Genomic DNA, 13,880 nt, shown 5'->3' with positions numbered 1-13,880 from the left:
TTTTTTTTTTTGGTTTTTCGAGACAGGGTTTCTCTGTGTAGCCATGGCTGTCCTGGAACTCACTTTGTAGACCAGGCTGGCCTGGAACTCAGAAATATGTCTGCCTCTGCCTCCTGAGTGCTGGGATTAAAGGCGTGCACCACCACGCCCGGTGTAACTTACTTTTTAAACATAAGAGTGTTTTGTTTATAACATACAAACAGGATTCTGTTTTTTCTTTTTAAAAGAAGCAGCAAAGGAGGTTAGAATAATGTCTCAGAGTACATGCAGTTCTTTCAGAGGACTCGAGTTCAGTTCCTAGCACCCACTTCTGGCAGCTCATGACTGCCTGTAATTCCAGCTTTAGGAGATAGATCTGACATCCCTCTGTCTTCCTCAATCATATGCAGACATATGTGTAGACATAATAATAATACAGATTTTCAAAAAGCAAGTAGCCCAATCCAGTATATGTATGATTGATTTGGAATAGTGTTAGGTGGGAGTAAATTTTCTTGGCAGTATACTATTTTGTTTTGTCTGGAAGATCTAAATAAATTATTCTTTTTTTCTTTTCTTAATATTTTTTATTAGGTATTTTCTTCATTTACATTTCCAATGCTATCCTAAAAGTCCCCCATACCCTCTCTAAATTATTATTTTTTCACACAAGTAGGGCAGGACTGTTTTGCTTATTTCTATTTTATATCAATGAGTGTAATATGTGTGTGTCTGTGTATTACTTGCATACCTGGTACCTACAGAGGTCAGAAGAGGGCACCAGATTCCCTGAAGTGGAGTTAAAGATGGTTGTGAACTGCAGTATTGGTGCTGGGATTAGAACTCCTGTTCTCTAGAAGTACAGGAAATGCTCTTTCTTAACCACTGAACCCAAGAGTTGTCTTTAAGTTTTTATAGGCTGTATTCTTTGTTTGTTTTCAAGACAGGGTTTCTCTGGAGTTCCTGGAACTCACTCTGCATGCACTCTGTAGACCAGGCTGGCCTCAAACTCAGAAATCTGCCTGTGTCTTCCTCCCAAGTGCTGGAATTAAAGGCGTGTGCCACCACTGCCTGGCAACTCTGTTCATTTTGAAACTGAGCTGTGTTAAAAAAAACAAGACTGCTTGATCTGATAGGGGAACATGTTGCTTTGTACTAAAATTTGAACATGGGATGTGGAAGTTTAGGGTGGTAGGTCTTGTCCACCTTTCTTTAGTATTTTAAACAGGTGGTTATCAAGACCTGTGCTCCAGCTTTGAAATGACAGAATTCATCCTAAGGCAGCCTATTTCATGGATAGTTTTATAAAATAGAAATGTCAAAATCATAGATAGGTCATGTGCTGTTAAAATATGTGGCTTACACCTTAAATCACATATAAGCAACACTATTTGAATTCAGCAGATTATATTGTGTGTTTGACAGTAATAATAATTAGGGCCGGAGAGATGGTTCAGTGCTTAAGAGCACTGTTCTCTCTCAGAGGTCCGGAGTTCAATTCCCAGGAACCACATGGTGGCTCACAACCATCTGTAATGGGATCCAGTGCCATCTTCTGGTGTATCCGAAGAGAGCAATGGTGTACACACATACATAAAATAATCTTTAAAAACAAAACCAAAACAAACAAAAAATAATTAAAAAGAGGCCGCAAATTTAAGGAGAGTGGGAAAGGTGTGTGGGAAGGGTTGGAAGGAGGCGGGAAATGATGTAATGACATTTTAATTCAAATGTTTAAAAAAAAAACATGGAGTTTAAGTGATACTCAGATCTTACCTGCAGGGGTTTCAGATGTATTATAATAAAGTCTGATTCCTCAATGTTTTTATCTTTTAGGGCTTGTGTTTCTTTTGGTCCTAAGAATCGTTCAATTGGAGCAGCAGCTAAGAGCCAGGTATAGTTCTATCTTCCTCCCAAAATGACTTATTTCTCTGATTTATCTTTATTGTCACTCAGCACCAGAGCCCTCTTTGATGTACTTATGGATTTTCTTTTCTTTTCTTTTCTTTTCTTTTCTTTTCTTTTCTTTTCTCTTCTCTTCTCTTCTCTTCTCTTCTCTTCTCTTCTCTTCTCTTCTCTTCTCTTCTCTTCCTTTCTTTCTTTCTTTCTTTCTTTCTTTCTTTCTTTGATGTAGGTTCTTGCTATATGTCCTAGGTTGTCTTAGAACTCTGTAGCTCAGGCTGGCCTTGAACTCAGTCTTCCTGCCTCAGCTTCTCATGTGCTATGTGCCTGCACTCTTAAACAGAGTTAACTTTTGGTATTTTAAATGCTCTTTGAAACTATTCAAAGGCCTTTCACCTTTATATCTAAAGTTATTGTTAAGCAGGCGCCACAGGAAAGGCCTCTAGACCTGAATAGGCTTGGTAACAACATGCATTGTTCTTTGTCAACAAGGATCTTGATATATTTGCTTGTTTCTTAGTAACCAGAGCAACAGAAGCTCCAAGAATCTGTTACCCTGAATGTCTGAGGTAGCTGTAGAGTTAAGGAATTGCATGTTTGACCTCGATACAGTTCAGTCTGGAGCAGCAAATATGTGAGTAGCTTTTTTGACAGACAGGACCCAAAATGAGCCTAAGATGCTGTTGGGGTTGGGGAGATGACTCAGTGAGTGGTAAAGTGCTTCTCTTAGAAAATGAACTGGGAAGAAGTAGAGGAAAAAACTGGACATTGACTTTATGTGCACATAAAAATCAGAGAAGTTTCTTGCCTGGGAATGGACATCAGTTGGTAGCATGCATGAGTCCTGGGTTCAGTCCCTAGCACTACATAAAAACACTCAGTTTGTTTTATAATCGCAGCACTTGAGTGATAGTGTCTTAGTTAGGGTTTCTATTGTAGCAACGAAATTCCATGACCAAAAAGCAAGTTGGAGAAGAAAGGATTGATTGGGTTTATGCTTCTACATCACTGTTAATCACCAAAGTCAGTCAGGACAGGAACTCAAGCAGGAGCTGATGCAGAGGCTATTGGCTTGCTCTCCACAGCTTGTTCAGTCTGCTGTTTTTGTTTTTGTTTTTTGAGACAGGGTTTCTCTGTGTAGCCCTGGCTGTCCTGCAACTCACTCTGTAGACCAGGCTGGCCTGGAACTGAGAAATCCGCCTGCCCCTGCCTCCCAAGTGCTGGGATTAAAGGCGTGCGCCACCACTGCCCAGCAATTTTCGACTTTATAAGCATCTAGAAGTGTTTCTTTTCTAAGTAAGATCATGCTACACAGCATTTTTCCTATTAGAAGTGGAAAAAATTATTTTTCCACTTAAAAAGTATTACCCTTACAGTATTTCAGTATTTGGAGATAAAGTTTTCACTTCTCTGTTACAAGAATAGTTGGAAACACTCTTCCAAATAGCCTTTGTTCTGTAAATGTTCTCTGGTCGTTTTTCCTTCATGGGGCTGTATGTGCATGTGCGCTAGAGAGTGAATCCAGAGTGCTGTACATGCTGGGTGTGTACTACTTACAACTTTAATGATATTTATGAATTTGTAAGTATTGATGAGTTTGTTCTTGGAAAGTTTGAAGCATAAACTGTGAGCAGTTTTAGAAGCTAATAGTTTCTGGAAATATTAAAGGTTTAGGAACAAAATATTTTGGTAAGTGCAGTGGCCTGACTTGATGGAGAGGAAAAACATGCTCTAGATAGTCTTCAGCCTTGCCAGTGGGACCCATGTAAGTCCCTTGTTCTCATTTTGCTTGATTTAGAAGGATTGAATGTCTAAAGAAAATTGAAACTTGGACACCTTTTCCTTACATGTCATTACTTCCTGCTCCTTTTTTGTGTGTTTGAGCATTTGTAAGATTGTTACATTAGATGGATTGGTGAAGTAGCCATGTTCTCCTGTCCCACAGTAGAGTTTTACCAGGGACACATGGTTAGAAATAAAGAATAGGACAGTTTATTAAGAAAGGGAAAGTACGCATGAGAGAGAGTGTAGGCCAGGCACCTGGGGGAGAAGCATATCTTAGAAGCCTTTTGTGTGTGTGTGCACATGTGTACTCGAGGTGTTCTTCTTACGACATCTCCCTACATAGCCCTGGTTGGTCTAGAACTTGGTAATTTTTCTGTTTTTATCCCTAGAAGGAAATTTGGCGAATTAAAAGGATCCTAACTAACCCAAGGCTGTTGAAAATTGGAAATAGAATGGTTTTTCTATGCATTTTCTTTTTTAGGTAATTTCTAATGCCAAGAACACAGTTCAAGGGTTTAAAAGATTTCATGGGCGTGCATTCTCCGATCCATTTGTGGAAGCAGAAAAATCTAATCTTGCATATGATATTGTGCAGTTGCCCACTGGATTAACGGGCATAAAGGTAAGGATCTGCTGATACTGTGTTATGAGGCCCTATTTCATCAGTTCAGTGTGTGTTAGTGTAGTTCTCGTGAAGCTGTAATGAACATTCTCTTTACACCTTTATTTTTATCATACACGAACGAGGCTTTTTTTTCCACGTATGAGTATTTTGCCTGCATGTGTGTTAGTGTTCTGTGTATGCCTGTGCTCTTGGAGTTCAGAAGAAGATACTGGATCCTCTGGGGCTGGAGTTACGGTTTTGCACCCTCCTGTGTGGGTGACCTTATAATGCAAATGTTAAAGAACATTTCTTGCGGATTAAGGCTGATAGTCTTTGAATGATAGTGATAGTTTATGAGCTATTGATGGTGCTGTTTCTCTGCATTGGAAATCTGGGGAGAGACATTAACTCTGTCACTGCTATTGGTAGTGTTCACAGAGAGAGCCACCTTTCCAAGGTGATATTAGTGAAGTCTTATAGAAGAGCAGGCCAAAGTATAGCTTGTTTTCATTAGCCAGTCTCACTGCTGTAGTCATGTCAGTAGGACTGAAGCTGCAAACAGATGTTCTAGGGAAGAGTGCACTTTGTCTTTGAAACACTCACAGAAGAATCTCTGCAGCAGTAGTGACCCCATCACACTAAGGCTGGGATATAGGCTGGGGTGCTAACCTGTATCTCCTACAGTGGAGTAATAGGAATGTAGGCCAGTGAGCATAAGAGCATGTGTTATGGTTGTGGTTTTTGAGACAAGATCTTATTCTGTAGCCTAGGCTAGCCTTGAATTCACCTGCCTTGGCCTCCTGAGTGCTGAGATTACACGTGTTAGCCACCATCCTCAGCCCGGTGTGGTATTTGAGATCACAGCAGTTGTAGAACTAAGAATCCTGAGAATCTTAATTGAGATTCAAATGAAGCTGGGAGTAGATCTCAGTAGTAGAGCAATTTATGAGGTCCAGATTCAAATCTGGTACCACAAAAAAAATACACCCCGCAGAAATGAAGAAGCAGAGCAGTGAAGTTCTGCCACTGTAGCTGAGAACTGAGAGATGAGGAGCAGAGGTTCTCCTTAAGATGGATTACCTCCCGGTGCTTGTCACCAAGGCTCCGTGTTTGTGAACTACATTTACAGAGTTGTTCTCTGTGTGTTCCTCTATACATACTGTGGCACGCACCCCCCCCCCTCAAATAAATGTAATTTAAAAGTGATGACTAGGTTTATGTAAGGTAACTGTGTCATTCGTCTCAGAAGAGTTTGAATGGCTCACTGAGGGAAAGCGGAAAAGGTATTGTGAGGAAATGGGGACTTGTTACAGTCAGGAAACAGGGCAGATGTGTAGAAAAAGAAGGAAAGAAGATCTGGGGGAACTGGTCTGTCTCTGTAGACAGAGGGACTGTCTAGTCATAGGGACTGACCAAAAGCCCAGCAAGGTCAGTAGGTGGGGCAGGTTATGAAGGGACTCAGTGAGGGAAGTCTGTCCCTGTCTCTGTGAAGTGATCCAGTGTCAGCTTGTGCCTCAGGGTTGGAGGGAGATGCTTGCTCAGTCAAGCTCCTCCAAGTTGAAAGAGGTTCTGTTTTGGATGTTAGCTGCTGGGTGGGGCTAAGGGTAGAAGGATGGGTTATCAAAGGCAGAGCTTTATCATGAAACATTTCCTGAGACCTGGTCATCATTTATTCTTTAACCCAGTAAACATTTATTGTGACTGTGTGGGTTCTGGGGCAAAACCACCTGTGTCCTGGTTGGGGAGACGACTAATGTGAACACAGTATCCGATGGCGAGGCAGTCTCTCCTAGCAGTCCTGTTCATGGCAGGCGGGATGGTTTGCCTTCGGATCAGGTCATTGCCTCAAGGTTTGCTTTACGTTGTGATTGTCTTTTGCTGAATGGCATGTATATTAAACAAAAACGTAACATTCTTTGTAAAGATGACATTCTTCAGTCCCCTCCTGAGGTACTGCTCCATTGACTAGGACGTGAAGTGGACTAAAATTGGATCCCTTTGTCTTGTTGCAGGTTACATATATGGAAGAAGAGAGGAATTTTACCACGGAACAAGTGACTGCCATGCTTTTGTCGAAACTGAAGGAGACAGCAGAGAGTGTCCTTAAGAAGCCGGTGGTAGACTGCGTTGTCTCGGTGAGTTGGGCTCGAGCTGCCTTAAGAACCAGAGAGGAAAATGTTTTACTGCAAGTACAAATTGTACGTGTTGTGTGGCCGTGGTGTTTTGAGAAGTTCCTGCTTTGGCACAGTCTTGCTGTGTAGTCCAGGCTGCCCCAGTAGTTAATGTGTCTGCCTCGGTCTCCCATGTGTTTGGGATTGTAATGTGATACCATGCTCAGAAATCTAGCTTTCATTTTCTTTGGTTTTCTTCCTTTTTCTTTTTCTAGTTTTGGAGACAGGATCTCACTGTGTAGTGTGGGCTGGCCTGAGCTTGCTATGTAGACCAACGTGGTCTTGCACTTGGCTGCTATTCTTCTCCCCGAGCCTCTTGCCTGTGCTGGAATTCCAGGCATGGCTCAGCTTGCCTGGCTAAAAGGACCACCACCACGCTGCCCACTCACCCAGTCTGAGCCAACTCCCCAAGCTCATAGTCATTTTTCAAGTCTTCTCCTTTTTGTCTCCAGACTCCACTGGTGTACCGACTTAACTCTTGTCCTTCAAGCCTCATTTGAAATCCCACTTTTTTCCTAAGGTATTTTTTCAGTACCTAGTGTAGTGCTTAGGGACAGGTAGCTACTTGATTGAATGAATTGAATGTTAGATATCTGCCTTGCCTCCTTTTTTCCTTCCTGCCTGTATTTAGTTCTAGAAAACAGAGTAATATACATTGTTCAGTTTTCTGTGTGCCCTTGTTTTGATGGGAGCCTGGCTGCTTATAGTAGGGTGTGGTGTGGTGGGTCTAGAGGCTGTATGAGTTTGCCATGCAGTACTCTCTCTCCTTCTGCCATTGTTATCTGATTGTCCTAGTTAGGGTTACTGTTGCTGTGATGAAGCATCAGGATCAAAAGGAACTTGAAGGAAAGGGCTTACTGACTCATGTTTCCATATCACTGTTGATCATTGAAGGAAGGAAGTCAGATAGGAACTTGAGCGTGGCAGGAACGTGGAGGTAGGAGCTGATTGTCCAGGCCACAGAAGAGCTGCTTGCTGACTTGCTTCTCATGGCGTGTTCTGCCTGCTTTGAGACAGAGCCCAGGACCACTAACAGAATAGTTCCATCCACTGTGGGCTAAGCCTTGCCCCATCAATCACTAATGAAGGAAATGCCTTATAAACTTGCCCTTAAAAAAAAAAAGATTTATTTATTTACTTATTTATTATATATAAGTACTCTGTAGCTGTTTTCAGATACACCAGAAGAGGGCATCAGATCTCATTACAGATGATTGTGAGCCACCATGTGGTTGCTGGGATTTGAACTCAGGACCTCTGGAAGAGCAGTCAGTGCTCTTAACCGCTGAGCCATCTCTCCAGCCCCAGGCTTGCCATCTTACGGAGACATTTTCTTAGCTGAGACTCCCTACTCTTGTTGACTTGTGTTGAGTTGACATAAAACTATCCCCCACACTGATGTTTTAGCTTTTTTGTCTTAATGGGTACATTGATTAGCAAAGCAGGACTTTTGGCTGCCTTTTTTTCACTGCAGATTCTTGATCATCCAGCAAATTGGTACTGGTACAGATAATGATTGGGGAGTAGTTGTCCACACTCTGGGGATCGGAAGAATAGAAAGGCTGTTAGGAGCCCAAGGGAAGTGATTGATTACTTAGTACTGTGGTTTTCCACATGTGGATCATGATCCTGTGGGGGGTGCATGTCAGATAACCTGCATACCAAATATTTATTTGCATTACAATTCATAACAGGAGCAAAGTTATAGTTACATGGTAGCAACAAAAATAATGGTTGGGAGTCACCACAACATGAAGAAATGTATTAAAGGGTTGTAACACTAGGAAGGTTGAGACTGGCTTAGTAACTGAGGTGTAGGTATAGATACTGTGCCAGGTTCTCTCTACCATTCCTCTGCTCTGCATCGGGCTCCCAGACTTGACCTCTTTCCTTTGTCTAGTGCCTTTTACTTTGAGTAATGCTCACATAACATTTTTATGAAGTAGTGGGGATATCTAAATTTTTTTTTTCTTCCTTCTTCATCCCATTTTGAGGGACCTGGGTTTTAAAGGTGAGTTTTCTAATTGTTGCTTAGAAGTCCTTAAGATCTCACTGAGTTTGAGCGATGTGCTGGCACAATTCTTTTGCAGTGACAGGCCGCTGCAGTCTGCAGGGAAAAGGCAGTGGAGCAGGTTGTGTAGGAAGTGAGGCACAGCGCTGGCCCAGGTGTGCTTCATCCCTTCAGCATACAGTGTAGGAACATGTATGACACAGTTTCCATCCACAAAATGTGGCCGGAATCTAGAAGTTCATGGTTATTTTCGGGTTTGGTTTCCTACCCAGCATGAGCATGGACAGCATTTTGGACTTGAGAATAGCAGTAGTCAGTACAGCAATATTGCTAAGAAGTACAGTCAGCTGTTTTTCTAATTGGTTAAGGAAAAATTTCCACCAACTTATTAAAAAAATTTTTTTTTTAGCCTGGTCTGTTTATCTCTGCTACCTTTAAATATGCTGGGATTATAGGTAGACTCCTCCAAAATTAGCCTGAGGAAACAATTTTTTTTTGCTTTGTTTTTCAAGATATCCCTGGTTGTCCTGGAATTCACTTTGTAGACCAGGCTGGCCTCTAACTCAGAAATTCGCCTGCCTTTGCCTCCTGAGTGCTGGGATTAAAGGTGTGCGCCACCAAACTGTTCCGGTAGGAACAGTTTCTTAATCTGATTTCTAGATGTCAACTTTTTGCAGGCCTTTGTAAAGAGAATGTTTCTTTTACAGGTTCCTAGTTTCTACACTGATGCAGAACGGCGGTCAGTGATGGATGCAACACAGATTGCTGGTCTCAATTGTTTGCGGTTAATGAATGAAACAACTGCAGGTAAGAGGGATTAACGAGGCTAGGTGGCAAATTCCTTTATTCCCAGTATTCTCAGCAGAGGCAAGTGGATCTCTTGAGTCTGAGGCCATCCTAGTGTATAGAATAAGTTCCAGGACAGCCAGGGATCCATTAAACAGAGAAACCCTGTCTCAAAAACAAACAGAAAGGGGGAATGAATGAAACAGCTGCAGATGAGAGGAACGTCCTTAACTCCTACTCTCTTAATTGTTAAATACTGAAGCTGCTTAACTTGAGCACTGTGATGGTAATGTTCCACATGAATAAAATTATGCAGTGTTTATAAAGAAATTGATTGTCACCAACACAGTGCGCAGTGTAGCTTGTTCCTGAGATATGAAATGTGTCCTCTTTTTTTAAACTGATGAAATGAATTGTAGTATTTAGGGATACTCTGTTGAACTGACCTTTTTCCTCTTGTGTAGTTGCTCTTGCTTATGGAATCTATAAACAAGACCTTCCCGCCTTAGAAGAAAAACCAAGAAATGTAGTTTTTGTAGATATGGGACATTCTGCCTATCAAGTTTCTGTATGTGCATTTAATAAAGGAAAACTGAAAGTAAGTATTTTTCCAGAAAACTGGAAATTAAAATTTGATTAAATTTGATTAGATTTTTGAGTGACAAAATTTTTTTTTCCCACCAATTGGAAGCATGTTGTGAGTCACCTGAGCTGGAATGCAGATATGGTGGGAGGAGTAGAGGTGTGGGCCCCAAACAAGCTTTACGTAGAGTTGGTGTGGTGTGAAGTCAAGAAAGAGTATGAACTTCGAGGTGAGGCTCCCGAGATCGCCATCGTAATCTCCTCACTTGGACAGTATAGGAAGCAGCCCATCCTCTCGGGCTTCTTCGGAGCATTTTCCCTGTCTCCTCTCTTGGTAACAACAGAGAGGATGTTTAAGGTGCTCTTGCTATTTGGAGAGTTGTAGAAAGAGGCTCTTGATTGAAATTTTAGATGCTAAAGGACTCTAGAAGTGATAGTCTAGGTCTCTAGAACAGCTCTAGAGTAACAACCATTGTATATAGAATTGTAGAGCTGTTTAAAGAGAGCGATTGCCACAGTGTGTGTGTCTGGCTCCTTTGAGGAGCTACACAGTGAATAGAGGCTAGTGGTCCCTTTGGCTAGGTAACTTTATCTAATGCCTGCTTTAGTTGAGTGTGTTTCAAGATTCTTGGTGTTAAGGTTTAAATTTGCCCCCCAGTTTTGTAGTGCAATGTAGGGAGGACTAACGTGAAATCGTTTGAGGGCATTCTTGGGTTCTAGTTCTGTTTCTTTTTCTTCCTCCTCTTCCTCCTCCTCCTCCTCTTTTGAATAATAGACTTGGTTCCGTTTTACTTTCTTATCTATATTTTCATACTCTAGGGTTTTTGTTATCAAACATTGGTTGGGAAATGAGTATTTAAGTTTTATAGCTATAAATTATGGGTCAGACATAATTCTCAATGTTCAGGTAATATTTTAAACTGCACTGGTAGCTCATGACTATAATCTTAGGCTTTGGGAAGCAAAGGCAAGTGTATCATACTGAAGACCAATGTGATCTATATAGTGGGAAAAAATAAATAAATAAAAGAGTTGGTAAGATGGTTGAGTGGATGAGGCATGCTTGTTTCCAAGCCTGATAACCTGAGTTCAATTCCCAGCACTCACAGGGTAGGAGAGAGCTGAGTTTTGAAAGTTGTACCTCTATCCATTTATGCATTCTCAATAAATATGTAAATAAATGTGTTAAAATACAAAAAAATTAGCCACTGTCTTAGGGTTTCATTGCTGTGAAGAGATACCATTTAAAGGACGCCATATAAGAACCACTCCATAAAGGACAACATTAATTGGCACTGGCTTAAGTTCAGAGGTTTGGTTCATTATCATCATGGTGGGAAGCATGGCATGTCCTTGTAGATATGGTACTGGAGAGGGAACTGAGAATTCTGTGTGTTGATCTGAAGGCAGCAGAAGGAGACTGGGGTATACTGGGTGTAGCATTAGATAGCCCCACCCCCACTTCCTCCATACCTCCTAATAGTACCACTCCCCATGGGTCAAGTCTGTGGGGCCCTACCTATTCAAATTATCACAAACTACTGATAGAATTATTTCTAAAAATCTGACACTTTCACATTTAAAATAATAGATTGGATTTCGAGGCAAGGTCTCACATTAGCTTAGGCTGGTGTTGTGTCTCAGCATGGAATTCTGGGATTGCAGATGTGTACCTGTACACCTAGCTTTATTGTATTATCTTTTCGGGGTGCTAAGGGTTGAGCCTAGGGTTTCAGGCTTGTTTAGCAAGTGCTTTATTGCTGTGCTACGTCCTTATCCTCAGTTGTAGAAAATAAAATTGGAATCCCTGTACTCAAATCTATATCCAGTTTTTCAGTTAACTTATTAAAAAAATTTCTTGAGCCAGGCAATGGTGGCCTGTGCCTTTAATCCCAGCACTGGGTTCGGGGGCTGTAGAGGCTGTTGGATCTTTGTGAGTTTGAGGCTAGCCTGGACTTTAGAGCAAGTTCCAGGGCAGCCAGGACTACACAAAGAAAACCCTGTCTCCAAAACAAAATAAACAAGATTCTTAATGGATTTAATGTTCATTAAAGAGGTTATGTTTATCAGGTTTTGTTGCTTAGCTTGTCTCACTTACTGGATCTGCTTTAGATCTAAACTTACAATCCTGCTACAGATGTGGAAAACTGTCAATGCAAGTTTGATAGACTTAAGTGGCGCATAAAACCACAATTATGCCCAACATTTCTGCAGCTTTCAGGCAGTGAACTGATTAGAAGTTGGTACAAGTGTTTGGTCTTGAGTGTGAAACTCCTTTTGAAGTGGTTTCTACTACAGTCAGTGTTAGCAACCTGAAGATGGCTTTTTTTTTGCTTCTACATGATGTGTAAAGTAGAGAGAGATAATGAACTGTGTTATTTATTGCTTGCGTTGGAGTTGATGCTGGTCTGGAACTCACAGGCTTGTGGCAGTTGTCTTGCCTCATCCTTTGGAAGGCTTCCGTTAGTGGAGTTGAGCCATGCCTTTTCAGAGTGTGTTCATGGTGTTTCCTCTCATCCCCCCAAAGAAAGAAAAAATTTTATTTAGTATATTACCTGGACAGTGATGAAAAGGACTGCCTGTTTCATAGTGTAGCGTTAGCAAGTATTAATGTGCAGCATCCTTTTTTTTCACCCTTGATGAACACATTTTCTGGCCTTTAGGAAATAAATCATGGCCAGGTGGTGGTGGCACATGCCTTTAATCCCAGCACTCTGTGAGTTCTATGCCAACCTGGTCTACAGGGTAAATTCTAGGACAGCGAGGGCTACACAGAGAAGCCTTATCTGAAAAACCAATAAAAATAAAAGTAATAAAAATAAGAGTGTATGTATCATGGTAAATTTTACAATTGGTTAATTTTTGGATTATCCTCTTTTTCTTTGAAGGTTTTGGCCACAGCTTTTGATACAACATTGGGAGGCAGAAAATTTGATGAGGTGTTGGTAAATCACTTCTGTGAAGAATTTGGAAAGAAATACAAGCTAGACATAAAATCTAAAATTCGTGCTTTATTACGACTGTCTCAAGAGTGTGAGAAACTCAAGAAATTGATGAGTGCGAATGCTTCAGATCTCCCTTTGAGCATTGAATGTTTTATGAATGATATTGATGTATCCGGAACTATGAATAGGTAACCACGTTCTTAATGTTAAGTGAACAGTGACCTTTATTTTGTTTAACTGATTAATGAAATCATAGTTGTTAACATGTTAAAAATTACAAGCCATTTAGGACCCAGTTTTCATTTAAAAGTTGTATCCAGTCGTTTTAGCAAGGGAGACTGAAACTTTTATTCTGGTAACTTTAATGTTTCTGAAAGTCACTAGTTAGTTCAAATATGTATTAGACACAAATGACTGGGTTTCATAAAACTGTTTTAATCCTAGAAATAGGATGAATTTAACTTAGGCACCAATTTAAAAAAATGTTCTTTTTGAGTAGTTCAGGATCATTTGAGGGCAGTATCCCTTTTCTACAGCACTGCAAGAATTCTGGGTAACTGACATTTAAGGTTATTTCAGAAACACTCAGTGTTATTGTTGCCTGATTGTGTTGCTTGGATGAGGGAGTGAGATGTTCTTTTGGCTGTGAACTCCTGGTAGAATTCAGGCAAGACTAATGACTTGTTTGGAGAAGTGTGCCTGAGTGACCCTTAAAAAATTTGAGATGGTATTTATTGTTGACCAGTGTCCAAGTATATCCTAGCTCACCCTTTTCTCCTGCTTGGAATTTTTCCTCTTTGTTTTTAATGAGTGTGAGGCCTCCCTCCTCCTCCCGTGTGCATGAAGTGGGGCGGGTGGAGAGGGAGGGGAAAAGGGAGGGAGAGAGAGAGGGAGAGACAGGGGAGGCCAATATGTTTTTAAAATTTGTTAGTCAAATGCTGTTTATAAGAGTTAAAGTGTGTGTGTGTGTGTGTGTTTTCAGACTCTGTTTTGCCTGCATGCTGTTCTTTTTTTTTTCTTTTTTTCGAGACAGGGTTTCTCTGTATAGCCCTGGCTGTCCTGGAACTCACTCTGTAGACCAGGCTGGCCTCGAACTCAGAAATCTGCCTGCCTCT

The 13,880-nt window shown here is 41.1% G+C and overlaps 1 protein-coding gene across 1 annotated transcript in view; it reads left to right on the top strand.

Moving 5' to 3' along the window:
• Positions 1-13,880, top strand: part of Hspa4 (heat shock protein family A (Hsp70) member 4) — a 40,756-nt gene that overhangs the window by 8,606 nt on the left and 18,270 nt on the right. The window contains exons 2-7 of the mRNA XM_021178214.2: positions 1,816-1,873; positions 4,148-4,288; positions 6,283-6,405; positions 9,160-9,259; positions 9,703-9,836; positions 12,709-12,953. Coding sequence (XP_021033873.1) covers positions 1,816-1,873; positions 4,148-4,288; positions 6,283-6,405; positions 9,160-9,259; positions 9,703-9,836; positions 12,709-12,953 — 801 coding nt within the window. The remainder of the gene's footprint in view (positions 1-1,815; positions 1,874-4,147; positions 4,289-6,282; positions 6,406-9,159; positions 9,260-9,702; positions 9,837-12,708; positions 12,954-13,880) is intronic.

This window comes from Mus caroli, chromosome 11 (assembly GCF_900094665.2).
Source record: "Mus caroli chromosome 11, CAROLI_EIJ_v1.1, whole genome shotgun sequence".
Lineage (NCBI taxonomy): Eukaryota > Metazoa > Chordata > Mammalia > Rodentia > Muridae > Mus > Mus caroli.
This window is presented reverse-complemented; position numbering and strand designations above follow the sequence as displayed.